Below are 26334 nucleotides of genomic sequence, written 5' to 3' on the forward strand. Positions count from 1 at the left end.
CGCCTTACCACCCCCAGCCTCCTGCTGGCCTTGCACCCAGCCTGCTTTCTGGCCCAAGATGGACAGGAGGCCTGGTCGGCTAGACTCATAGCCCGACTCACAGGGCGGCTTTGGGACCTGAGGCACTCACCCGGAGATGAGGAGACTCTAGCCCTGACATCCTGACTGAATCTCGGTGTGAGATAGTCTGAAGCAAATCAGCTCTGCTCACTCTCTTGCCCTCACTGAAGTCAGCAGCAGCTTACAACATTCCACAGTGCCCGTACTTCCCATGTGAGTGGGGTCTGACCACCTTCGCTGGCCCCCACAGCTGCACCTGACCTCCCAGCAGGGCCAGCTTCCGGCTGACTCTCAAACTGTCAAATCCACCCACATAGCAGCCTTTGTAAGTGCTGTTCCCCTGCCCAAAACATCTTCCTATCTTGCCTCTGGGTGTACTCCTGCTCTTCCCCCAAGACCCAGCCCAAAGGCCACCTCCTCTCGGAAGCCCCCCCCACTTCCAGCTTCTCCAAGCAGTCAGTCTCAGGCTCCTATGGCCACTTCCCACTCCCACTGACTTGTAATGAGGAATAAGGGATTGATGAGTGGACAAAGGAGGCAGGCAGCTGGGTGGGCACCAGCCAGCCACACCTGGAGGAGGGGAGGGCAACTGGCCTTGGGAAGGATAATAAGTGTAAATGAGGAACAACTACTCCCTGCAACCCTTGGGCAATGAGGACACAGTGTGCTTATTAAAAAATATCCTTTATTGACAAAATAGCTCAGACTTAAAAAAAAAAACCACACCTGCATATCACAACAAGGGGGCCACAGGCAATAATAGCAGGGGTCCCCCAGGGCACATGCGAGACCAATCAGCAGATGTCACAAGACAGCCCCTCCTCTGGGCCACCTCCCCAGTTCCACTCCAGGGCAATGCCCTGTCCTCACACTGACACTATGGGATGAGCTGGATAGCCCCCCACCCAAGGAGGGGCTCTCATTGGTCCCCTCCATTCTCTCTACCCCAGAAAACACTCTCAGCACTCCTCCCATTCTGGCCAGGTTCATCAAAGTGCCAACAGTGCCCTGCTGCTCAGCCCTACCCCCAGCTTGAAGTCAGGCACTCTCCACGGGGAACACTAGGAAACATCCTTCTTGTCCCAATTGTCTGTGTGCCAGCATCTGGGATGGGGGAGATAACCAGGAGGGTGAGGCCCCTGGAGACCTGTCAGTGGGGTGAAGCCACATGGCTGGGTCAGAGGGGGCGAGTAGGCATCCACCCGGGACAGGATCAGTTGTGCATCACAGGGACACATTTGGGGCTTGGAGCCTTGCCTTGCATACCAGTGAGAGGTTCCCCCAGGGATCCACGGGGCCCTTGCTCACCTGCTCCAGCCCTGTACCCTGCCTAGGAGCTCTGTCACTGGCCACAGGATCTCATGTCAGACCATTCCCAGAGTGTGGGTATTTTTAGCTACCTTGGGGAAACAGTCTGCCTGCTTGATGACAAAAGACCTATCCCCCATTGGCCCAAGCCACGAAAAACCCTCTTGGTGTTGCAGGTGAAATGTCAAGAACTTGTCATGCAGCATAATAACTCAAGCCTCTGCGGGCACAGGAACACATTCTCAAAGCAATCCTTTAACTGAAATAGTGGTTCTGTCTGCCACTCCCCACTTCCAGTTTGGGGTAGGAATTCATACACTCCAGGCACAGAACAAAAGTCTACAGGAAGACAGGTGGTGGTAAACACAGAGAAAGGGGATTTTTATATCACCACATAATTACATTTTCTTGTCCTTTAGCGAGTTTCCCCATGGAGCTCAAAGATTTCTGCAGTGCCTTTCATCTCCCTGCAGCAAGTAGGTGGCAAGCTATTGTCGCCCCGGATTTTGCAGGGGGTGAATGCTAGTGATCAGGGATGTCCTGTTGAGGCAGAGGCCAGGCCTCCAGAACCCCCCACCGAGGCATCCACGAGCCCACCCTTCTCCCCAAAAGGTGGAGGTGGGAAACAGTCCACAGTTCTGGCCTTCAAAGGAGCTATGAATCCAAAAGCAGGGGAAAAGGGAAGAAGGGTCCAGAGACAGGGCCTGCACATAAAACCCCACCCAGCGCTTGATGGGGACCACAGGCCATCATTTCTGCCTCCTCCTCAGCAGCAGGCCCTCCTGGGGAGAGTGGAAGGCTGGCTTCCTGCTCTTTACCAGGGAGGTGAGAAGGAAGCAAACTACCACAAGAAAGTGGCCTTCCAGGGAACACAGGGTCCTCGAGGAAGGGAAGCCCACCCATCAGCTGGCAAGGGTCTGGTGTTCTGGGAAGGAGGTGCTGTACCCCAGCCTGGCCTCGGCCACACTCAGGACGGTCCAAGCCTTCTCCATCTGTCTGCGTTCAGGCATGGAAGATGTCCCCCCACAGCCAAGCCAGCAGGGGGAGGCTTCAGCTGGACCCTTTGAACAGCACCCGTGTCCCCATCGCTCCCAGGGGCTCCCAAGATGAGACCTACAGGACCTGGGAAGGGACCAAAAAGCCCCAGGGAAGTGGCCACATAAGACAGGGCAGGAAGCAGAGTGGCCCTGGTGCCACCTGGCACCAATCCCATAAGGGCAGTGGGCAGGCGGCTCACCAGGCCGTCTGGGTCCACTGGCGGCAAAGGATCCTTCGGAAGGCACGGCGGAAGTCCTGGTTGAAGATGGTGTAGATGACAGGGTTCAGCGAGCTGTTGCAGTAACCAATCCAGAAGAAGAACTGGAAAAGGCCATGGGGCACCTTGCAGTGCTGTGGGCAGATGGCACCCAGGCTGTAGCTGAAGAAGAAGGGGAACCAACAGAGCACGAAGACGCCGATGACCACCGCCAGCACAAAGGTGAACCGCTTCTCTCGGGTCAGCTGAGCCCGCCGACGCCACCACTGCCCACCTGCAGCGCCCATGCCCCTGCCCAGCAGCACCTGGCCACGCAGGGTGGCCAGCACCCTGGAGCCCTGTGGCTGCTGCAGGGGTGGGCTGCAAGCTGAGGCAGGGGACGCTGGCAAGACCTGAGGCTCACACTCATCCTCCTCTTCCTCACCAGCTTCCTCCTCTGGAGACACTCCACAAACTCCTTCCTTCGGACCCTGGCCTGCATGGGGAAGGGCAGGCCAGGTGGGTGGCAAGGTAGGGCTCCCAGAATCTTCAAGGGTCTCCCCCTGCTCCTTCTTCCCATTGGGCTTGGAGTGTCCATTGGCCTCTCCGGAAGCAGCCTGATGAGAGGTCAGGGTTGACAGTTTGGCTGATGCTCCCCTAGGGACCCGGCGGTGCTGCTTAGACTCACCCTCCCCAGGGCCCCCCTTGGCCCTGGGACCTCTGCGGTGGCTGCGTTTGGCGATCAGGTAGATGCGCAGGTACACGAGGATCATGATGAGGCAGGGTGCAAAGAAGGACCCGATGCTGGAGGCCAGGATGTACCAGGCCTCTTGGTTGAGCTTGCACTGTGGGCGCCCGCGGGGCTGGGGGCCGGGGTCATCCTTATAGACGAGGGGCGGCAGCGAGATGACAGCTGCGATGAGCCACACGGTGAGGATGATGCACTTGATGCGGCGCGGGGTGCGCTTGGAGTTGTACTCCAGAGCGCGGCTCACGGCCCAATAGCGGTCCAGGCTGATGGCGCACAGGTGCACGATGGACGAGGTACAGAAGAGCACGTCGAGTGCCAGGTACAACTCGCACCAAGTGCGCCGGAAGTACCAGTAGCCTAGCAGCTCATTGGCCAGCGAAAAAGGGATGATGAGCGTGGCCACCAGGATATCAGCTGCGGCCAACGACACCAGGAACAGGTTCTGCGGGGCACGGAGCGAGCGACTCGTCAACACCGCCAGGATGACCAGTGCGTTGCCGAAGATGGTGAAGAGAATGAGGAAGGTGATGACCGCAGCGATGGCAGCTGTGGCCTGCACCGAGTAGGGCTCCTGGTGGTCCATGGCGGGGCCGGACGCGGCCAGATGCGGCCCTGCTCGCCCAGCGCGAGCACAGCCGGCGACAGCGATGTACCACCCAGCGCGGCTAGACGATGGGGTCGCACCCCGGGCGGCGCTGAGGGCGCTGGAGCCCCATGGCCAGGTCGAGCGAGACCCAGGAGGTTGGGGAACGCCCGGGGCCAGCCACCGCTCTCCTACATCCTATTCCACCAGCGTCCGGCGTCCCGGCCGTCTGCCCCAGAGAAGTTTTCCAAGTTGTCCCACTGCCGTCCCCGCCCCGCTCGGGACCGGGAAAAGCTGCTCCCTCTCCCCTCGAGGCAGTTGGACGCACGCGGGGGCGCAGGGCCCTCAGGCCACCGGGGGCGCGTCGCCCTTTCTCGGAGGAGGCGCGGAGGCTCCGGCCCGGAGCAGCGCCTGCAGGCAGCCCGCCACCGCAGGGGATTGGGGAGCTGAGCCGCGGCTGCAGCAGGGAGGAGACTGGAGGCGGGAGCAGGAGGCGGGGCGGGCGCTGGGCGGTGCGGGTGCAGGGCGTGCGCGGGAAGGGCAGCAAGCCACGGCTGGGTGGAGGGGCGCCGCACTGAGGACAAGGGCCTGCAGCCTCCCCGCGCCCCACCTCCGCCCCAGCGCCCCCATCCCTTTCCCCAGCCTCGGTGCGCGGGGATTCAAGGGGCCCCACATCTGGGGCCTTAGGGATGCTGGGAAGGATGCTAGCGAGAGAGGAATGGTGAGTGGGCGCGGGGATCAGGGACGCTGCGCGGGTGAGGCCGCGGGCACGGAGGGGGACCTCTCCCCTGCAGACTGCGGGGCTGGGGCTGAGCCCCCGAGGTTAGAATGGTGGGCGCGAGTGGATCGCTGCTCCCGTCGCCCAAGAACCCCAAGGAGGGGGGGGGTGTTGGGAGCCGGAGCACAATAAACCACAACCATACCAGCGTCCGAGAAGAAAGAAGCCAAGCGGAGGGGGTGGCGGAGGGGGGAGACTGCCTCGAACCCCGTCCCCAAATGCATTCTCGCCCGAACTGGGGCCCGTCGGGCCTGCGGAGACCTGGGAAGTGCGCTTGGCCAGACGACGAGCGCCCCCTGCCGCCGCCCGCGATCCGCGGAAACACCGCGTCCTCGCCGGGACCCTGGCGCCTGAAATACTCCAGGTCGGTGAGGCAGGTGAGTGCTCGGAGATTTATGGCTTCAGCTGACCTGTTTCTCCTGCAGCTGCCTTGGTTTCCTCCATTAAGGGCAAAGAGGTAAGAGGAAAGCTTTGTTGGTCTCAAATCTCAGAAGAACGGAGACGCAGGCAAGGGTTTGTTTGGGGTAAGTGGGGCGCTGGGTAAACTCAACCTCCTGACCAATAGGAAGAGGACATCTCCTAGCGCAGAGCAAGACCTAGTGGGGGGTCTCAGGGGAAAAGCGGGTCTCAGAGGCAGCTGTGAGGGAGGAGCTTCCCTTGCTCCTTCTCCAGTCCCGCTGACTGTCCACATGCACGCTGCGCGCCCCTCTTAGGTGGCGGTAGGAAGAGTTGGGGTAAGAAATTTCCCACTAAGCACACACCCCGCCCTTCCCCATCCTGGCATCGAAGAGTTGCGGAGCCACGACTGTCCCTCAGGCACCCTGTCCCTACCCACTGTCCCTATGGCCACTGCCACCAGGGCCAGCCTGGGCAGCCTCAGGGGCGACTTATTTCCCTGCCGCTTCTGGAGCCCCTCATGCTATCACCCCAGCATAGAGGCTGGCCTTGTATTTCTAGTGCACAGCTCTGCACGACATCCTCTGTGTAAATGAGCATCAATCCGCCTAGAAAAGTAGGGCTGCGCCACAGGACCTGCCTTAAGCCAGCGTACCCACTGGACCTTTCTTCCTGCCACCTCCATCCTCGTTGGAGCAGGGAGCACGACCTCTCTCCACGCCCACAGACAATGACTCTTCCCTACCCAGGCTTAGATGGGTGATACCTCAGACCCCTCAGCGACACGGTGCAGGCGAGGAGGGGTGTTCCTCCTTGATCCCTGGCTGTCCCTGCCTCCTACCAGCCTACCCAGCCCCTCTGTTAGAAGAGAGTGTCAGCTGAGTGAATCCAGTTGCCTAGGCTAGGTTCAGAGGGGGCAGCCAACCTCTCTTGCCCCCTCCAGAGGCAGGTTTTATGGATGCATCTTCCCCACTCACTGGACTGGGTTGGGCAGGGAGTGGACCCATAGTTGCCAGGGCTGGAGAGGTCTCAGTAACCCCTTCCTTGAGGAAGCATGGAGGGGTGGCCATTGGAGCCTGGGGAGCAGCCACTTTAGCAAATTCCTGCTTGTCCTTGTTCCCTGGTCATGCAGTCTGAGCGCCCTGGCCACCCAAACAGGCTTGAAAAGAACCATTATTTCACCCTCTCCAATCATACTCAGGGTGGGGGCCTAGTGATGTTTCCAGCATCAGCCTTTGTCTCCCACCCATTTTCTTTAAAAGGCCAGGCGTCCAGGACTCTGCAGGAACTGAGGCTAGAGCTGCTCTACTCCCTCCCCTGCCCCATCCTCCCCACCCTGCAAGTCCCCACTGAGGGGTTCTCACCTGGGCCTTCCCTGAAGGGGCAGCTCCTGCTCTACCCAGCACCAGGCCCTGCTGGGCACCAGCCCAGGAGGGGACAGCCAGGGGCAGTCTGCAAGCACCCGTGAGGCTCAGTCACTGCCCCAGGCTCTGTGTCACCTGATGCCATCTCCCAGCCACACCCCCCCCAGGACATGCCTCTGGTTTTGGGGGTGGTGGGGGCCATTACATAACCGGATACCAGCTCCTCTCCACAGCTCACCATCTCCCTACACACCTTCCGGCTGCCTGCCCCACCCAGCCCTGTCTGAATCAGAGTCCAGGGCTTGCTTCAAGTAGATCCGACTTTTAACAGTCACCCCATTCTGCCAGGACTGCCTGAGTTTAGTCCCAGACCTACAACCAGAGCATACGCAGCCACGTGTGCCAAGAGAGGAGGCAGTGACAGGCACTGGCCCCACCAGGCCACATTTTGGCCCCTGGACATGCCCTGAGCTCCCCTGGCTCCAGTCCTTTCTAGCTGCTGTTTGCTCTTCCAGAAACACCCTCCTCGCCCTTCCTTCTGTGCTTGGTGGGCCCCACTCTCTCTTCAAGTTCCACTCACCTGTCAGCGCCCTCTCAGGCAGAGGGAGCTATCCTGTTCTCCACATTCCCTGACTCTGCACACAGCACCACTGTCCCTTCTCTGTCCCCAATACCTGGCTGAGATTGGTGAATGGTGAGGGGCAGCAGCACAGGTGTCAATGGATGGATAACATACACAGGAGCCTTTCTCAGGTAGTGCCCAAATAATGGTGCCCTCAAGGGATATCCTTGTAAAAGGGGCACATGAGGGAAAAGTGACCTAGTATCATCTTTCCCAAAGAAAGGATACAGTTGTCCTATCCCTGGTTGTGAGAGTGAGGCAAAGGCTGCGCCATTTTAGCCAGAAGCCCTGGAGCCAGTTCTTCTGCAGGCCTGACAGATGAGACTGGCCCCAGGTCCTGCTGGGCCAGGGCTCCAGCAGCTCAGAGCCCACCAGGCTGGTCCCCAACAGGACTTCACCCCTAGGCTGTCTGTCCCCTGAAGCCCCAGCCGCTGAAGTCCCTGGGACCCTTCCTCCCAGACAACTCTGTATGCCCCAACCTCCCCGCTTCCCGGACCCTCGAGCCTTGCTCTCTAATGTCAGTCAGTCATCTTCTCTCCCTCCATCACACTTGCCTGACAAACCCCAGCCCTGGACAGAACTAAATCATCCACCACTCTCTCTCTCTGCCTCTGACCAGTGGCTGCCTTTTCTGGAGCAGAACACTCACTCTATCGACGGGCCTCACTTTCAACTCCTGACCACAAGTCTGCAGACTTTCTTAGAGCTTGGTTCCCTCTCTTCAGAATCGGCTTCCCTTTCACTGTCCTCTCCCTGCCTCTCAGCCCCCAGGCCATCAGACAGGATCTTCTCCCTGCTGGCACCTGCATCTGAGCCCCATGTCCCTCATAGGGCAAGTCCTTTGGGTGTGTCCCAGACCCCAAGCCCTCTCATGTCCCCAGCCCCCTGCTCCTTCCATTATCCCCTCTCCAGTGGTCACTCTGCAGGGCAGCCCACTCCTTAGGAAGCCCTGTCTGCCCCCTGCAGCTGCCACCTTCTCCAACTGTTTGCTGCCATGTCACTGTCTCTAGTCCCTCACATTCTCTCTTTACCCCTCCGCTGAATCTTCTCCTGGTCTGTTATCCATGACCCCATGCCACTCCCTGCCCTTGGAACTCTGCAGGTTCTGCTCCCTCCTTACTGGGCACCCCTTCTCAGTCCCCTTTTCTTCTCCCAAACTCTAAATCGGTAATTTTCACTGAGACCAGTTTTTGCTCTTTCCCCTGCAAGGGACATTTGGCAATGTCTGGAGACATTTTTTACTGTCACAGCAGGGGGAAGGCGGTCGCTACTGGCATCTGGTCAGTAGAGGGCTAAGACGCTGCTGAGCATCTTACAACATACAGGACAGCCCCACGCAGCAAAGAATTATCTGGCACATACGCTAATGATGCTGAGACTGAGGAACCCCATGCTCAGAGACACAGCACCAGGTTCATCCCTGGGACCCTTTCCTTCTGTACCAGAACTCTTGCTGGGTGATTACATCTTGCCCCACGACGGCGCCCACCTCAGCAGTGCTGGTGACTCCCCAACATGCCCCGAACTCCAGGCTCATTCACCCCACACTCCCTGACCCACCCACTCATTCCAAGTCCAACAGCCTCAGATTTAGCATAACCACTCTCCTGAGCCCTGCCACTCTGCTCCGTTCTCAGTGCTCTAAGTGGTCCTCTCGCCCCTGCATCCAGTCACAGGCGTGGTTGCCCCAACCTCCAGAATGCACAGCCCCCACTCCTCCTCTGGAAATGGGTATGACCAGCTGAGGGCCCACCCAGGGTGGGTGTTGGGGGGTGGGGATGGGTTGAGGAGGGTGGTAATCGTAATCAGCACAGCCCAGAGTCCAAATCCTGGAACAAGTACCCCACTTTATTTCTGTCTCCCCCCAAACACCTGAGGCCTCACTGGGACGGCGCTGGGGCTGGGGCTCCTGCTCCCTCCCACCCCTGGCTACAGAACACTGCAGCCAGACCAGGGCTCCTGGCCTGCTCACTGGCGCCCCGGGAAGTTCTTCACTCTTGGAACAGCCCTCACAGAGGAGGCCAGCTAGTGAGGAGGAGGAGTGGAGCTTGGTTGAAGGAGGACAAACAGGGTAACCACCCCCTACCCCTGTCCACCTTCCAGCGCCTCCTCTGGCCAAGTCCCGGGAGGTGGGGGGTGTCGGGGAAAGTGAGGGGTACTGGGAGAGGTTGGGGGTACAGGCAGGGCAGGGAACAAGGCTCCTGGAAATAGAACGCAGGTGGAGAGGAGCTCCAGGTCTTGCATTCAGGATCCTCACGAGTTCCCCAGTGTGTAGTCTTAGAGCGCCTCCAGCTCCCCCTCACGTCCCATGGGGGGCACCTGCTGGCCCTGGAGCCTTCCTGCACTGCAGGGGAGGGAGCGGGGCTCCTGGAGAGCAGGACTGGGGGTTGCAGATGCAGGCCAGTGTTCCCAGGATCCCAGCCACAGGTGTCCCCCCAAGTCCTCGCCTGAGGGAGAGGTGGGGGCAGTACTGTTATTCTATGCTGGGGGGCTGGGCCTCAGCTACAGGACTTCAGTCTTCAAGGCTGGAACCTTCTTCCTCACCCTTCCAGACCCAGTCTCTGGAGCCTGGAGAATGTCACCTCCCAATCTCAACATCCATAACAGCAGACAGAGCCAGGTATCTCCAACAGGCCTGCCTCCTCCTCGACAGACCTAGAAGGCCCCTCCATCCCCAGGAGCCCTTGGGGGAACTGATGGGGAAGGACAGGGCAGAGGGGGAGGCCAGACTGGCGCTGGAAGACAGGGATGTTGCCCAGAGGGGCCAAGGTTTACAAGACCCAGCTGCTCTGGTGACAGGACACACTCCCCACTTAGGGACAGAAGCCACAGGCTCCACCTCTAGGCATCCCCCTGAAGTGACCCAGAACTAGGTCCCCCCAGGCAGCCTGGAGAGGTACTGGCTGGTCTTCTGCTTCTAGAGATGGGGCTGGGGGTACAGTTGGCACTGGGGCCGACTGTGACTGCTCCAGGGCAAGACCAGGAGCACCTGTGCCTGGCCTTGAGCTTGGGGAGGAGGCTGGGGCCTGAGGCTGCTTTGCAGAGGCCTCCACACTGAACTTCTCCAGGGCAGGGGGCTCCCGCCCCTGTGGGCTCTCTGCAGCCCTGGAGTCACTGGGGTCAGGGCCCCTGGACTCTGCCAATAACGCCTCCAACAGCCGCTGCAGATGTGGTCGAGAGGCAGGAGGGGGGCTCCCGCCCTTGCCATCGGCCTGGAACCCTGGAGCAGGAAAGAGTGGGTCATGTTCCGCAACCACGGTGGGAGCGTGTGGCTAGCTGTGGAGGGCTAGGGCCGCCCTCAGCTCCATGCACAGGGTAAAGGGCTGCTCTCCTGATCGCATGACCTGCCATGACCCTGCTGAGCCACTGCCCACTACCTTTTAGACGCTTTCGAGTTTTTCCATTTACATGCAAGTCTTATATACCCCTGGAATTTATTTGTGCATGATGTGAGTTAGGAATCTGTTTTTTCTTAAATGGATAACTAGTTGCCTTGGTTAGCCCCTACTGATCTTGCTCTGCTCACCTCTGCCACCTCATCTCCCACTACGTCACCTCCATCAACATTACCTTAGTACCAGAACCTCTCCAGGTTCCTCAAATCACTCTGCCCCCATCACTCACCTCTCCCATGGGGGCCAGGGCCGCTCGGGCTGCATTCATAAAGCCAGAGGACCCGTGTAATGTCCGAGGTGCTCAGGTTCCATCGCTGGCCGATGTGGTCACTGGGGGCCCAGAGCGGTGTGATGGTGGGCAGCCCGCGCCGGCTGAAGGCAAGCCTGGAACCCAGCAGGCAGGGGTCTGAGTCCAGATCACAGCAGGGCTGGCCAGGCAGTGCAGAAGGAGGAAGAAAAGGAAAAGGCCTCACCTCCCATAGTGCATTATGGATGCATAGTCATAGGGTACCAGCATGTTGCTGCTCCGAGATTTGATGAAGTTGATTTCAAAGCCTGAAAAAGTACTTGTTGATGGGGAAAGAGGGCAGGTAGATAGGGGGATAGGGGGCTTCTGGGAACTTACAGATACCTAAGCTGAGGGGTCCAAAACTACAACCAAATGTGCTTCCCTCTACCCCCCGCCTACCCACCACCACTGGTCCCTGGTTCCTGTCTCCTTCCTTCCTTCACTGCCTACTGCCTTCTGCCCTGGGAGGGGTCCAGACCTGTACCAGGTAATGTGATATCACAGGGACCTCACAGCTTGCCTACCATTGCCTCCTAAGCATTCTTTCTACCTTTCCTCCTTCTCCTCCTCCTCTCAAGCTCACCTTGTATGAGACCTGTCTGTATAATCTACAGCATCCACAAACTCACCCACTCTCAGAGGGTCTTGTACACCCCCTGCCAGCGAGATGCAGTGCCTACTCCTCACCCACCTCCCACCTGTTCTTCCTGCTTTGGGCCAATAGCACCCACGCCCAGGTTCGGAGTCAGCACTGCCCCGCTGGCCAGAGCACCCACTTCTCCCTGTCACCTGGGTGCTCCAGGCCTGGGAGGGCAAGCTTCCCTCCCCAGACGTCTCTCCTGCCCTTTAGAAAGACTCTGAAAGAAGAGCTGCAGCCTCTGGATTGCTCCCCAATCCCCCCAACACCCCCAAGCCCAGCCACTTCCACACCCTCCCCCATGGTCACCCTCCCTTGCTCACCAGCTGCCCCTTCACCACCAATCAAATGGCATTCCATCACAACCTGAAATACCTGCCCCTAGAGACTGCTTATTTCTTCCTTTTAAAAACGCTTGGGCCGGCCGAGTGGCGCGATGGTTAAGAACTCGCTTGGGATGCCAGAAGGCCCCGGTTCGGATCCCACATATGAGGGCCAGTGACGCTGCCCCTCTACAGCTAAGATGCTGAACAACAGCTCAACCTGGAGCTGGGCTGCTATGAGTCGCCGGCGACAGCGTAGGCTGCAGTCCCTGTGGCAGTGGGTTGCCATGGGCTACCGTGTGTAGCCAGCAGCCAGCGTGAGTGGCCAGCAGCCACAGTGAGCGGCCGTCCAGAAGCCGGCGACTGATCTGCCTCGCCTAGGAAGAGCGCAATGATGGTGCCAACTTGGGCCAGTGAAGCAACATCCTCCACAACTAGACTGAAGAACAAAACGACAGCAACTTGTCTGTTCCCCTTCCCCCAATTCCCCAGCACTGTTCCCAACCCCCCAATTCCCAAATAAAAAAAAAATCTTAAAAAAAATAAAAATAAAAATAAAAACGCTTATGTTGTTCAACGTAATTTGGAATAGGCAATATATTCATCTGGTTCCAAAAATCAAAAGCTTAAGATACATAGTAAGTCTCCCACTCCATCCCCCTTCTGAGACCCCACTTCCCCACTCCACAGTTAATTACTATTATTAGTTTGTGTATCCTAGCAGAGTCTGTTCTGTATATATTAAATATAAATATCTTCTCATTTTTTTCCATTCTCAAGCAATTTTTCCCCATTACAGTAGCAGGTGTTTTAACCTATTTTATTGTTTAAGAAACAGCTCTTGAATTTGTTAGTGCTGTTTGTTTCCTAACTCATTAATTTCTGCTTTTACCTTCATTAGCTCCCTCCTGCTTTCCTTTATTTTTTCTTAAATAGAACAAAGTAAACATTTCGATCCAAGTTAAGTCTACACATTTTCCCTGAGCCTTGCTTTAGCTGTGAACCATTGGTTCTAATGTGTTTTCATAATTTTTTTTTAATTCCTGCAATTTCTTTAATCCCAGAGCTAAGAGAAAAGTTTGCTGTTTGGTTTTTAACTTTAATTTCCAAGTGGAAGAAATTTGGGGGTTTGATTTGTTATTTCTACTTTCTATTTTACATCATGATCAAAACATTTGTATTAACTCCACTTTTTTCAAATTGCAAGTTTTTATGCTGTCACATGGTAAACTTTCATAAGTATTCTATGAACACTCGGAAGGATTATAATCTGTTTTCAGGGTACAGAGTTACTATCATCACTCACACACACACACACACACACACACACACACACACACACACACTTCCCTAGACTAATTCTAACCTCCAATCTCCATTCCCCATGTAAGGGGCTATCCCTGTCGCCCCAGGGCACCCCTTCTCTGGGGCTCCATGATGCTGGTCTCTTATCTCAGACACCCACAGCAGCAGCGGCCGAGGAGGTCCTCACACCAGAAGCCCTCCACTTGCAGGAAGCCTTCCAGGTCCTCCCCTCCGCTTCCACACCCCAAACCAAACTCCTGACCATGCACCTCCTCCACTCCCCACCCTCACAAAGCAGTTGTCTCTATTCCTCTTACCTCCTGAATCAGGCTGTCCCCCCATGAGGGCAGGGTCCCCCCAGGACCAGGATCAAACCCCCTGCACTCAGCACCATTCCCAGAACACAGTTGCTCCTCACTGGCATCTGGTACAGTGACTCACTCCCCAGACCAGCTTCTCCATGCGTCCTCCATCCCACGTGCCCACCAGTGCCCCCGTCACAGGCACTGAGCCCCTACAGCACTGCCCTCTGCTGCCTGCCTCTCACACTGGGCGCATGCAGCCCACTACCTCCAGGCCTCTGCTGGGCTCAGGCCCTGCAGCCAGAACACTCCCACCCACCCACACAGTGGTCTCACCCCCACCCACACAGTGGTGTCCAGCGCATGACCCTAGGGTCCTAGGATACCACCAACCCATCCTCAGGGTAACCAACAACGTCCATGAGAAGTGATGCCCCTGCCCAGGGTGACTTCCGGTGGACAGGTGGAGGCTTAGAGCCCAGAGCAGCAGCATCCAGGCCACTTCCCAGGTCTCAGAGAGCAGGGGCACCCCACCTACCCCATGGGAGACAGGCAGATGGTAGGAGAAGATGGACAACTTCCAAAAGCCAGGCACCTCCTCGGGCCTGGCCCACATGTGTTGCCCTCTCTCCATGGACTCCCAGGCCCAGCCTGGCCTGTGCACCACCTGGCTTACCTGGGAGGATCTCGTTCCAGTTGACATGGATATAGTTGTCACGGTCAGCCCGTGCATGCTCATGCCAGAAGCCAAGCACATGCATGAGCTCATGCAGGACGATGCCCATGCCCTTCTGGAGACAGGTGGGTGCCAGAGACACCACCTGCATCCCTCCACTGCGCCCCACACCAGAGAAGCACCTGCGGGGCCATGATAGGGAGCCAGGTGGGGAGTGGCCTAGAGCAAGCCAGGGCAGGCCCAGCCCCTCCCCTCCCAAGGATGGATGAGACCAACATGTGATCACCTCCCTGGACTCTAGTCCCAGGCTTGTTGTCCCCAAGTCCCTTCACTGCCTGGCCTTCTGGAAAATGGGTGTACTGCAGCCCTATTACCAGCCTGGGCTGCAAGGAGGAGGTGAGAGCTGACATTACCTAGTTAACACAAGAAGCTCTTTAAGTGAAAGTACCCCCAGGGCAGACCTGAATCAAAGCTGTCATGCATATTAGCTTAGGCCCCTGAGAATCTAGGAAGCAGGTATGGCATCCCCTTCATTTCAGAGAGAAAGCAGAAGAGGCTCAAAAGTTAAGGGACTGACCCAGAGTCAGGTGGCTCCTGCATTGTGGAACCCAGACCCGAGGCCAGGTCTGTCCCGCCACACCTGCACTCACCCACCAGGTCATGAGGTCTCCTGGAGATGAGGGCTTCATAAAGGAGGGTCACACACCTAACTACCCCCTCCCTCTCCCCACTCCCGCTCCCGCTCCCTGCCCTACCTTCTGGCCCAAGGGCCATCTCATGTCAAGCAAGTCACTCATAGTGAGCAAGGGGATTTGGACTGGGGCAGATTGGCAAGAGAAATCGGTTTTAGACAATGGCTTAGGTCATTCCAGGCTGAACCCAGAAAAAGCTGAGGAGCTCACCCTGCACATGCCTGCACACACCCAGGAGCACTCACCCAGACATGGGGATGATGGAGATGAAGTCTCTCTGGCCATGGTAGGCAACAAACCTGATGCACGTGAAGCGTTCAAACTCAGCAAATGCCTGCAGGATGACCTGGCGGCTGGGCTCATCTGGGGAAGGGACACCCTGCTGATGCCCCAGCCAAGCCCCTGAGCCCTTGTATGCCCTGGAAGTCTGCATGTGGGGCGGGAACTGAGCTTCAAATCACTCCCAACGTGGAGTGCCAAGAAAGGGCAGCATGATCATGTTGGGGGAAGACAGCTAGGCTCCAGACAGACCCTGGCTGTGGGACCTTGGATAGGTCATGCCCCCTGGAACCTTTGGTCTCAGAATGGATCAGTTAGTCCCTAGACGTACCTTCCCATCAGCTCTTCCAGGATCTTAACCCTCCCCGCTCAAAAGGCCCTTAGAATAAAAGGGCTTCTGTGTCTGAGTTTTTTTGTTTATTTTGTTAATTCATTTGTTACTTTTTGTTTTGTATCCCACATTAGTAAAATCGTATGGTTTTTGTCCTTTTCCTTCTGACTTATTTCACTGAGCAGGATACTCTCAAGATCCATCCATGTTGTTGTAAAGTTCACTGTCGTCTTTTTCATAGTTTAGTATTACATTGTAAATATGTACCACATCTCCTTTATTTTAAAAAAGGGGGGGCTTAGGAGGCCAATGCCTCATCCATTAGGCCACTAGAGCTTGCTCAAGAGTGAGAGCTCTGAGCAACAGCGGTTTGAGTCCCAGCCTAGCTGAGCTGCCAACAGGTGGCAGGATGGCTCAGCTAAAAAAGAATAATAAATAAGGGGGGGCTGCTGGTGGAAGGGCTCTCTGGGTGGTGCTGGTGGAGGGGGTGTGGGGAAGTAGAGGAAGAGGGAAAAACCTAGAGAGGAGCATAGGCTGCAAGGTGAACAGGGGTGGGGGGGCGAGGCCGCAGAGCCAGGCTCCCAGTGCTCACTTACCATATTTGCTGGAGAGTAGGAAGGGGATCTCCACAACACCCCCATTTTTGGGCCACTTGTTGCTGGTAGCTGACAACAGGCGGAAGGGACTCTGAGAAGAGAGGGCAGAGTTCAAGCCAGCCACGCTTCCTGCCACCGAGGGTGCCACACCTTGGGCTACCCTGAAGATATGAATGGCAGGCCCCACGCATGTGAGGGTCAGGAGACCATTAGGAATGGCGTAGAAGCTGGAAAGTCAGCAATGTGAATTACGGTGCACAGCACAAGCTTTTGTGCTGCATAACACAGAATTGCGACTTGACTCTATGAAGCCGATAAACTAAACACTGGTCCCTATGTGCTGGCCAGAGTCCCAGCGCCTCAGGAGGACTAGTTCAGAAGTGCTCAGAGCCCCCGTGGCAGCCCCTGCCCAGAGCACAGCAGCATCAGAGCACCCTGAATGTGCGGTGGAAAGCTGATGGGAGCAGGGTCATCATGGCCTGATTGTAAGGCAACACCCCTGGCCATGACAGCTCCTTTATGCTGTCTCCCACCGACCAAAACCCTTTGAAGCACAGGCTTCACTTCACCTGGCATGTCCTGCCCCACCGGCCAAAGGCTTTATCGGATTCTGATCTTACCCCCAAACTTGCCGGGTAATGGGGAGTAGGGGTGTCGCTCTGGCCTGTCTGCCTTGCCTTGACCCTAGGGCTCCGCCCAGCCTCACGCTGCACCATCCCTGGGCGGCCTCCAAACCATAGAACAGCCTTGCTGTCACCAGGTCTCTGTCCTGTTCTAGAGCCTTCTGCTGTCCCTAGTCTCCTAAAAGACAGCGCTGCTCTCCTGAACACAGTGTGTTCCCTTTTCCACTGGCAAGTTGCCCCGATTCCCATCCAGCCTGCTCCCTTTCTGACCCTGCCCTCCATCCCTGCCACCCATCTGCATTACTCCTGGTTCTGTCCTCCCCAGGCCAGCTGCCCTTGCCCTCCCCCACCCCCATGATGTTCAGCACTAACACCTCCCTCCAGCCCACCCCACTGCCCTGCCGACCTGTGCTTCTCTCCCTTCATCCCAATACCTCATGAGCACCCCCCTGCACAGGGTACCTAGCTGGCTCAAAGCGCCTCCTTCAGGAAGTACTGCCAGGCCACCACTCTAGATGTTACCCTCCCTTAGCCCTCAGGCTGGCTATTCCTAATAGAACATTCACTCTGACTTTGCAAGAAGAGGTGTCTGTCTATGAAGCTATGAGTAACAAGGAGGGATCCCTCCCAGGTCACACCCCATGACACCTGGTGGGTGGGAGGGGCTCAAAGGCCCCAACCACTATCTGTGAGGTTATTTACACCCACTCACTCACAGGCCGGAGGATATCCCCTTCCAGGAGGAAGCTGCTCTCTGGGGTTTCCTCAGGGATGAGCCCTGGTAAGAAAGGGAGGGATATGGGTGGGCTCAGGTCCTCACAACACAAGCTGTCAGGAAGGCCCAGCAGAGGCCCTGGCTGCTAGGCCAGGCAACCCCTGCATCTGGAGCCAAAGCTCCCCTGGGCACTGAGGCTGTGTGGCCTCGCGCGAGTCACACGGTCTGCTGAGCCCCAGGCTAAAATGTGTGATGCTTCTCAGCCAGACCACACCCTCCCTTTGCTCAAACACAGTCCAGTGCTCCCATGGCCCACACAATCTCATCCCAACTCCTGCCTCTTGTGTTGGGAGCAGCCTTTCTTCCAGCTTTTTCTTCCTTCATCCTCCACCCAGGCCCAAGCCACACTCATCAGAACACCGCCCCTCCCTCCCCGCCGCCCCTCTGTGTGGTATTCAGGACCCTTGCAGCGGCAGGTGACAGAAATTCCAACTTGCCCCAAGTAGGAGAAGGTTGAACACTGGTTCCCAGGAGCCTGGCTCACACCCCCACCCCCATCTCGGCTTCTCTCCCCTCCTCCCTCCAACCCCTGCCATAGCTGCAGCCCTTCTCCTCAGCCTCTTCCCTAAGGTCTCAGCCCCATGAGGAATCTGGGAAGAGGGTCTTACACCAGCAGGTGCCTGAGGTTGGGGCCTTGGAAGCAGAGCCTGAGGCAGGAGGCATGTGGAAGTGATTTCTGAGGGATTAAGGAAAGCTGGAGAGTGCCTGAGAAGAGCTGGACCCAGCTGGGGGGCAGCCTCAACCTGCTTCCATGGGAGCTACAGGCCCCCATGGCACTGCAGACTTGTCCCACCTTGAGGCAGGGGCCAGGCCCAGGTCCCCATGAGTCACTGCGGTCCCCTGGGCAGGGAGCAAGCAGCTTCCAAGTATCCCTGGCCTAGGACCTTCAGCTGGGAGGCGTCTGCAGCCAATATTCTCCGCAGCTGGGACGGGATGCTTCAACTGACTGACAGCTGCTACAGGAACCTCACCAATATGTAATTGTTAGGTACCCAGCAGCAGTGGCTGAGAGGGTCTCCACGGCATCTGAAGGAAGCCTCTGATTGGGTCTGGCTACCCCCAGGCAGGTACGTTGACCAGGAGGCACCCTGCCCTGCTCCATCTCAGCAGAGCTGGGTCTCCAGGGTGGCTCATAGAGAAAGAAGGGGGACAGATCCTATGGTGGCTACTACATCTGCAAGAGACCCATCCTTCCAGGGCAAGGTCACCCCATTCCCCCAAGGCTTCCACTCCAATAATGAACCCCAGTTCTGCCAGCATGGTCCCAGAGCATCTACACATTCTATTTTCCACCTGAGACCACCCTTAGAGATGCCCTGAGCCTTGTGCTTCTTTGGGTCTGTACCCCCAGTTCGTCCCCTCCCACCTGAACCAGGTAGCTGACATGTTTTCAAGCGGCCATCAATGACAGAGCTCAACACCAGACGTGGAGAGTCCCAGGGACCCATGCTTTTATCAGGCCATTTAGAAAAACCTATGCTTTCCCCCACTCCTATAAAAGTAACAACCCGGTAAAGATACAGAAAGACTTGGGAGAAGCTGAGGGAAGAACCACTGCTCACTAATGCCCACAAGTAAGCTCCATGTTTCCTCTCAGCTTCTTCTGCCCATCTGAGCACTCAACACAGTTCTCACCCCATCACATGGGCATTGTCATACGCCACCACCCCACGACAAGACATGGCACCCTCACCTTGGTTAATCGCAGGGATGTCCTTGTCCCAAGACATCTGGGTCTCCTCAGGGGTGAGGCCTCCTGAGAAGCTGCTCCCACAGGCTCCTGAGCAGCTGGAGGGTGCTCCTAGGATCCAGCCTGGCCCAGACACACAGGGCCCGAAGTGCCACCATTGGTGAGAGGACCACAGGACACGGGGTGGGGGTGGGGTCAGACCACAAGACCCAGGCCCTTCACTAAGGGAGGCCACCTGCAAGGGGTACTGGGAGCCTCCCTGGCCGCCCCGCCAGCCCCCCCTGGTGCTGAGGCCAAGACCGCACTGAGGAAGGGGATCCAAAAGGCAGCCCTGAGCTCTGAGGATCTGTGTCTGAGGAAAGGGGGGCGGCAGGAAGGAGCGGCAGGGACAGGCCTCAGGCTCCAACACTGATGGCAGGTGCAGGCCAGCCTCAGACCCTGCCCCACAGCCCCCTTCTCAGCTTAGGCTGAGGCAACCGGTCTCAGCCTGGGGAAGCTTGGTCTGTCCAGCAGAACAAGGAGCCTGGAGTGCCACACCTGCCATCTCCTGCCAGGCAGGCCCTCTGCTCCCTGGGGGCCTCCCCTTGGGGGCCCCAGGAGCTGATTCTAGGAACACTCCTGGAGAGCCCATTTTTGAACCATTCAGACCAATTCAGAGAGAGCACTGCAACCTGGAGTCAAAACAGGAAGGTGAGGCAACCGCTTACCTGGCAGAGAGAACAGACCCAGCAGCCATGGCCAGAGGCCTCCCATGCTTGTGCTGTCTATGGTGGGCCGGCTAGCCAGTCAGCCAGCAGGAGCTGGAATCCTGGCAGGAGGAGGCAGCCTAACTAAGGAGTTAGAATCACTCTTCCTTAAATAGCAGCTTCTCCAGCCCCCACCTGTAGCCCCTCCCCAACTAACTCCACCTGCAGCCCTGCCCACTCCGGCCAGTGTTCCTCACCCCCAGCCCAGGCCCAAGCCTTCTGGACCCCTGGTCAGATCCTTCCTGGCCTGGCTAAAGTGGGTGAGCAGGTGGGGAGAAATGGGGCACAAGGCACCCTGGGGCAGGTAGTCCACTGCAGTGGGGGTTGGGTGCCTCTTCTGAGTTCCCCTCCCACCACCAGGGGGCAGAGAAACATCACAGAAGGCCAAGCCCTGGAGGGACCTCATCCTCCAACTGGGGAGACCCCCTTCCTGACCCAACCTGTGCTCAGATGCAAGGGTAGAGGGGAAGCCTCCTGAGATTCTGAGGTGCACCACCCTGCCCCCCCCGTCCCCCCCCAGTCTACCTGTGGAAGAAAGGTCACTACATTGATATAAGCTTTTATTTTCATATATATAAAGTAGACAAGTGCGGGATTCAGTGAAAGTTCACCAGCTGAACGCCAGGTACAACCAACGTCCCAGAGCAGCCTGCCATGGGAAGGGGGAACTCTTGGATACCTAGAGCCTCATATGGACGCTACCTTGCTTTCCCCACAACAGCCTTGCAAAATCGGCATTTATCCCTATTTTACAGATTCAGAAACTAAAGCTCCTTGTCTCTAGTCCTGCCCCTCTGAACCCCTTGGCTTCTGAAAAGGCCCATCCTCAGAATATAGTCACCAAGGGGCCCACCAGGATTTAAACCCTGGAGGCGAAGAGTTTGGGGACACACACCCCCAACACCACCAATGCCCAGTGGAGGGAAAGCCACAGAACCAAAGTCACCAGCTATTGTTGACAAGCACCTCATCCTGCCTTGCCTAGAATCCAGCATTTCTCAAAAAATAGGAATGAAACAGGGAAGGGTGAAAAGGGTAAAAAATATGGTAAGGGAAGGAAACTACACTTCTGGTGGTGAGCACACACACTAGAGTACACAGATATAGAATCATAATGTTGCACACCTGAAATGTATCTCATGTTATTAACCAATGTTACCACTATAAATTTTAAAAAGAAAAGATTTAAAAAATAAAAATAGGAATCAAATCACAGGGAGAATGTGATGAGACAGGTGGCCCTGCTGCCAGGCAGCGTACGTACTAACACGTGAAGAGGCACAGAGCTGACCCTTCATAAAATCATCCTAATAATCAATAATCACCGTGTTTGGGTACAGAAACAGATTCTTCATTAAGAAATGCTGTTCATCTTGAGGACATTATGCTGAGTGAAATAAGCTTGTCACAAGACAGGCACTGTATGATGGACTGATAGAAGGTACATAGAGTAGATTCTGAGACAGATGTGGGTGGTGGCTGCCAGGGGCTGGAGCAGGGGTATGGGAGTTGTTGTTTAATGGAGATAGAGTCAGTCTTACAAGATGAAAAGAGTGCTGGAACTCCATTGCACGACAATGTGAATACACTTAACATTACTTAACTGTACACTTAAAAATAGTAAATATGGGGGCCAGCTGAGTGGTGCATTGGTTAAGAGCTGGCTTGGGATGCCAGAGGGCCCCAGTTCTGATCCCACAGATGAGGGCCAGTGACACTGCCCTCTACAGCTAAGATGCTGAACAACAGCTCAACCTGGAGCTGGGCTGCTATGAGTCGCCGGCGACAGCGTAGGCTGCAGCCCCTGCGGCAGTGGGTTGCCATGGGCTACCGTGTGTAGTTAGCAGCCAGCATGAGCAGCTCTCAAGCCGCCATGAGCGGCCGTCCAGAAGCCGGCGACTGATCTGCCTCCCCCAGGAAGAGCGCAATGATGGTGCCAACTTGGGCCAGTGAAGCAATGTCCTCCACAACTAGACTGAAGAACAAAAGGACAGCAACATGTCTGTTCCCCTTCCCCCAATTCCCCAATAAAAATCTTAAAAAAAAAATAGTAAAGATGGTAAATTTTGTGTTATATATATATTTAGCACAATTAAAATTTAATAACAAATAAAAAGGAAGGAAGGAAGGAAGGGAGGGAGGGAGGAAGGAAGAGGAACTTGAAAACCCAGGAAAGGAGGGTAGAGTGGAAGGAGGGGTGGGTTGGGGTGGGGTGAGGTAGACATAGGATGGGATGAAGTAGGTGGGGTGAACTGGGGCTTCAACCCCAGTCCTGCTGTGTGCGAAGGCCCAGGGACTCAGGGCCCCAGGTGCCCCTCACCCACCCGAGCTGGGCTTGAGGTTGTGGGCAGGTCCAAACAAAGGCCACACAGTATTCGTCCCTGACTGGGCCTCTTAGAGAGTGTCCACCTGTGCCAGACTCCAGGCACAGGGCTGATCAGACTGCAGGCCCTGCCCTCGTGAGATCCAACCGGGACAAAAGGCACAATTACACACCTGAAAACCTTCACCTCTTGGGCCATTGGGAGCTAACACTTCCTGAGCACCTGCTAGGTGCGGGTGCAGGAGCTTGACATGGATTCACTGTGTAATTCCCAGTAGCACCCTGACAGGTGGGGGCTAATGACAAAACCCCATTTTACAGACAAGGAAACTGAAATACAGCGAGGTAAAGCAAAACTGGCCCCCCTAACCATTAAAAGCTACCCTGTCAATTTAAGATAGAAATAAAAAATATAAAAGAAAAATAACCAAATAGTCAAAATCTAAGAAATAAATAAGTAAACAAACTCCACTGCCCCACTGAGGTGTGCCCCCCAGGCACTCAGAGTGCCCCGAGTAAGAGACGGCGTTCTGCAGGGGGACCCTTGAGCTGAGTTTGGAAGGACTAAATACAGTTAGTGAGATGACACTCCCACTGCCTGAGTGTCAGGGAGCGTCAGAGTGGAGGCTGAAGCAGGATGGGCTCTCACAGAGCCATCCTCACGGCCTCCGGGTGGAACCGCTCTGGCAGCCTCGGCAGGCACCCTCCACTCTGGCTTGGCTGGGCCCTGTCTCGTATCTCCCGATACCTCATTCTCCCTGGACATTCCGGGCTCGTAACCAACATTCAGTAAAGACACACTAGTTGGGTTGGTGTGAAGAGCAATGAAGCCCATCCCAGGTGACAAGTCCTTCGTACCAGACACCAGGCCACCTGCCTTCTGGGGACAAGCTCTGGAATGGGCTGCCATTGGCCCTAGCATGGACAGGCATTCTGAGACCTGGGGGCCCAGCCTGGGGATGTGGAAGGGAGAGGCTGTGCTGCTCCATGGTGGGCAAGTGGAGGCCTGACACATGCACACAGCCACAGGGAGCCACACACATGGGCACACGCAAACACATGCAGGATATAGAACACCAACATACATATGAATGTAGGTGTGTGCAGGCCAAAACCAAGACATCCACACCCATAGGACCACCACACACATGGGTGCATGCGCGCACACACACACACACACACACACACACACACACACACACATACACCCATCCATGTGCTCCCAAAACGAAGTGGAGCATGTGGATGGGGCCAGTTGAGTCCTGGACACAGGATCAAAGCCAGTAACAGGAATAGGCTGGAGCCAACCTCCCAGAAACCACCTCTCTTAGCTGAGACAGGACACTGCCCTGGAAAGGCCACCAGTACAGGAGAGCTGGGGCCCAGAGCAGGAGGGCCCACCTCACCTTCTTCCCTCACAGTCCCCCTCGCCCTCTGCACAAAGAAAAGTGAGTTCTGCTTAACAGCTTTGGAGCATTTCCCCAGGCATTGCCTTAAGATGAATCGGCTTGAGTTGTTTTTTAAAAACAGTATTTTATTGACACATCCTCAAGATTCTGTATAAATATAAAGTGCTAAGTTTCCAGGCCCCACCCACAAGGCTGGCAGGAAGTGGGGGAGGGAGTGTTAAATGTCAATTGAACACAAATAACTTGTCAGCGCCAACACCAGCCTGCAATGCTCACAAAACACACGCAAGAGATCCACACACACGGGACGCGTCACTTCTCTAGCCCAGCGCCCCAGAGGCTCAGGTTCTAGGCCTCGGGGTGTGCCATCCCCAGACGAGGCTCCTGGTTGTCACAGCTTGTTTCCTTGGGGCTCTCAGGCTGCCAAGAGCTTCAAAATGGTGGTGGGACCAGTGGGTCCACCCGTGTAGAGTCCAGTTAGTTTCTGCCAGAGGATGGAAGAGGAGGGAAGCAGACAAAGCCTCCATTCTCATCCCTGAATGAGGGCCGGCCCTTGGACCCCTAGCAGAAGAGCACCAGATGAGAGAGTCCTGGATCCCTGCACTCCCAGCGCTCCCACTCGGGAGCAAGCTCCGAGGAAGGGGAAGCTATTCCTGAGGTGAGGGAGACTGACTGTGGGGTCTGAGGGGAGTCCAGCTGTCCCTCAGCTCCCCAGGGACCCGCAGCAGTGTGTACCTTGGCCCTGCCTCAGTGACACAGGACCTGAGTCTCAAACTGTAGCAGCTGCCCCATGAAACTGAAGTTGGGGGAGATGACCCCCCGCCGTTGCTTAACAAAGTCAAAAGCCTCGTCTAGCCGCACGCGGTGGCTCTGTATGAGGTATGCCAGACAGATAGTGGCCGAGCGTGAGATGCCCGCCTGGCAGTGCACCAGCACCCGGCCCCCGCTGTCCTTCACCGAGTCTGCAAGGAAGATGGGTGGGGCTCAGGTGGGAAGGTGCGCAGGGAGACCAGGCCCCAGTTCCTCCCCTAAGCCCATCCTGCCCTGGGGCTGAGGTCCTCTCCAGTCCCCACCCTGGGCCTTGCCCTGGGCCTTACCCCCTCGTTCCCCACCCCAGTCCCAGTGTTGGGGCCCCTCCTACCAATGAAGCCTATGGCCTCCTGGAACCAGGCACTGATCTCCACCACCTGGCTGTCCTCCACGGGGATACTCTTGTAGCGCAGAAGGCCCTCAAAGTGGTTGGGGCAGCTGGCGGAGACGTTGAGAACAGCGGTGATACCGCAGGCCTGCAGCCCCTGCAGGTCCGATGAGTGGCTGCAGCTGCCCAGGAACAGGTAGGGCAAGATCTCCACCGGGCCACCCTGGAGGAGGAGAGGGGCGGGTGAGGTCAGCTCTGCCCAGGCCTGCCCAGATCAGACTCGAGAGTATGAGAACACAAGGGGACACAGAGACAGACACTCACAGATACACACGTTTCCCTTATCCCCGCAGCCCCAAAATAGGCTGCAGACATCCACAGACCAACAGAGGCACTCAGGAGTCACCCATGCCAGGCACACACAGGACAGTGACAGGAGCCCTGATCTCAACCAACCTGGTCATAGAAGGGAGCCCTGGAGTCTGAGCGGCTGTTTTCAACACCAGCAGGCGGCATCGCCGGGGCAGGGGACTCAGAGCACAGGTCGGGACAGCAGGCCTGGAAGGCCTCGAAACCTCCTGCGGGGAGGGACAGACACGGTTGATGGGAGGGCTGGGCGAGGAGGGCACGGGCACGTTTCGCGGGAGGGCCGGGTGCTCACCTCGCAGGAAGCACACGGCAGCGGGTCCGGCGCGGGTCTCCTGCAGCAGCGCGGCCAGTAGCACTCGGGCCGGGCCGTCGGGCGGCAGCGCGGCCAGAGAGGTGCCAGCCTGGTCCAGCACTACAGCGCGCGCCAGCTCCCCGCGGGCCAGCCGCGCCCGAAGCGCGCGGTCGGGCACCAGGCAGGCGAGGACGGCGGCGGACGGGCCACGCGCGCGGCGCCGCAGCATGGCGTTCCAGGGCACCGGCCGCGCGGCGCGCACGTGGCGCCGGCAGAAGGCCAGGAAGGGGCGGCAGTCGAGCAGCAGCGTCCGCTCGGCCTCCCGCGGCTCCCGCAGCAGCGCGCCCAGCGTCTCGCACTCCAGCTCGCTCACCGCCTCCAGCCCCATAACACCGTCTTCTTCTAGCGCTTCCCCTCGCTCCCCGCTCCTCCCGCTCCCTTGGCTCTCCGCGCAGCTCCGCCGTCTACTAAGGCGCCCCGGCAGTCCGGCCTTAAGTAGCCTGGCCCGGCCCCCGGGTCACCATACAAGGCAGAACAGGAAGGCGCCGGCGCCGCCCCCGCGACCTAACGCGGGCGCAGGCGGGGCGGCCCGGGACTGGGGACTGGTGCGCTGGGGGAGGACGGGGGACCAGCTCCTGAGAAACGGTGTGTGCCAGGGGCAGTGGGGCCCAAACACCCTCCCGCTCCCTCCTTGCGCCACAACCTGGAAGCGCGCGCTGCTCAGTCCTCGTGGATGGCTTCTCAGATGCACATCCAACTCCCCACGGACTTCGGGCCGCGGTGCCCTTTGCCCTGCTTGCGCTTCCTTTTCCCTGTCCCTCCCAGGATGTTCCCCGCGAGGAATCTGACACAAAATCGACATGCTTGCTGTCACCGGTGATTTCTGCACTGGAGGGTACACTGTCTCTCTCCTACTTGGAGATCTTAGGCAGGAAGGGCTTGATTTTCCCATCCCCTCCCCCATTTCAAGACCCTGTGCGTCTGAGTGAGGAGAACTCCAGCTTGTGTGTGTGTGTGTGTGTGTGTGTGTGTGTGTGTGTGTGTGTGT

The 26334-nt window shown here is 57.2% G+C and overlaps 3 protein-coding genes across 3 annotated transcripts; all 3 read right to left on the reverse strand.

Moving 5' to 3' along the window:
• Positions 1-748: 748 nt before the first annotated feature.
• Positions 749-3957, reverse strand: ADRA2B (adrenoceptor alpha 2B). Its single transcript, XM_019660077.1, has one exon. It carries the CDS (start codon positions 3934-3936, stop codon positions 2602-2604), a length of 1335 nt encoding a protein of 444 aa, XP_019515622.1. The 5' UTR covers positions 3937-3957; the 3' UTR covers positions 749-2601.
• Positions 3958-8923: 4966 nt separating this feature from the next.
• ASTL (astacin like metalloendopeptidase) lies at positions 8924-24305 on the reverse strand. The gene is made up of 10 exons (XM_019660079.1): positions 24223-24305; positions 19717-19817; positions 19013-19132; positions 17261-17322; positions 15922-16012; positions 14961-15078; positions 14024-14205; positions 10965-11046; positions 10721-10875; positions 8924-10316 (listed from the first exon to the last, which is right to left on the reverse strand). The coding sequence occupies exons 2-10, from the start codon at positions 19760-19762 to the stop codon at positions 9910-9912; spliced, it is 1263 nt and encodes a 420-aa protein (XP_019515624.1). The 5' UTR covers positions 19763-19817; positions 24223-24305; the 3' UTR covers positions 8924-9909.
• Positions 23248-26010, reverse strand: DUSP2 (dual specificity phosphatase 2). Its single transcript, XM_019660080.1, has 4 exons — positions 25287-26010; positions 25082-25203; positions 24629-24848; positions 23248-24449 (listed from the first exon to the last, which is right to left on the reverse strand). The coding sequence occupies exons 1-4, from the start codon at positions 25672-25674 to the stop codon at positions 24235-24237; spliced, it is 945 nt and encodes a 314-aa protein (XP_019515625.1). The 5' UTR covers positions 25675-26010; the 3' UTR covers positions 23248-24234.
• Positions 26011-26334: the final 324 nt, after the last annotated feature.

The sequence above is a fragment of the Hipposideros armiger genome, unplaced genomic scaffold (assembly GCF_001890085.2).
Source record: "Hipposideros armiger isolate ML-2016 unplaced genomic scaffold, ASM189008v1 scaffold_310, whole genome shotgun sequence".
Classification (NCBI taxonomy): Eukaryota; Metazoa; Chordata; class Mammalia; order Chiroptera; family Hipposideridae; genus Hipposideros; species Hipposideros armiger.

What these genes read in the sequence shown, in the direction of transcription:
- ADRA2B (XM_019660077.1), bottom strand. Translation starts at nt 3,936, where the DNA reads ATGGACCACCAGGAGCCCTACTCGGTGCAGGCCACAGCTGCCATCGCT.
- ASTL (XM_019660079.1), bottom strand. Translation starts at nt 19,762, where the DNA reads ATGGGAGGCCTCTGGCCATGGCTGCTGGGTCTGTTCTCTCTGCCAG. An exon ending in TCCATCATCCCCATGTCTGG is followed by an intron (nt 14,206 to 14,960) that starts GTGAGTGCTCCT and finishes ATGGCCCCGCAG; the next exon opens with GTGCTTCTCTGGTGTGGGGC. An exon ending in CTGGAACGAGATCCTCCCAG is followed by an intron (nt 11,047 to 14,023) that starts GTAAGCCAGGTG and finishes GTACTTTTTCAG; the next exon opens with GCTTTGAAATCAACTTCATC.
- DUSP2 (XM_019660080.1), bottom strand. Translation starts at nt 25,674, where the DNA reads ATGGGGCTGGAGGCGGTGAGCGAGCTGGAGTGCGAGACGCTGGGCGCG. An exon ending in TGCCGTGTGCTTCCTGCGAG is followed by an intron (nt 25,204 to 25,286) that starts GTGAGCACCCGG and finishes CCCTCCCCGCAG; the next exon opens with GAGGTTTCGAGGCCTTCCAG. An exon ending in GGGCTCCCTTCTATGACCAG is followed by an intron (nt 24,849 to 25,081) that starts GTTGGTTGAGAT and finishes CTCCTCCTCCAG; the next exon opens with GGTGGCCCGGTGGAGATCTT.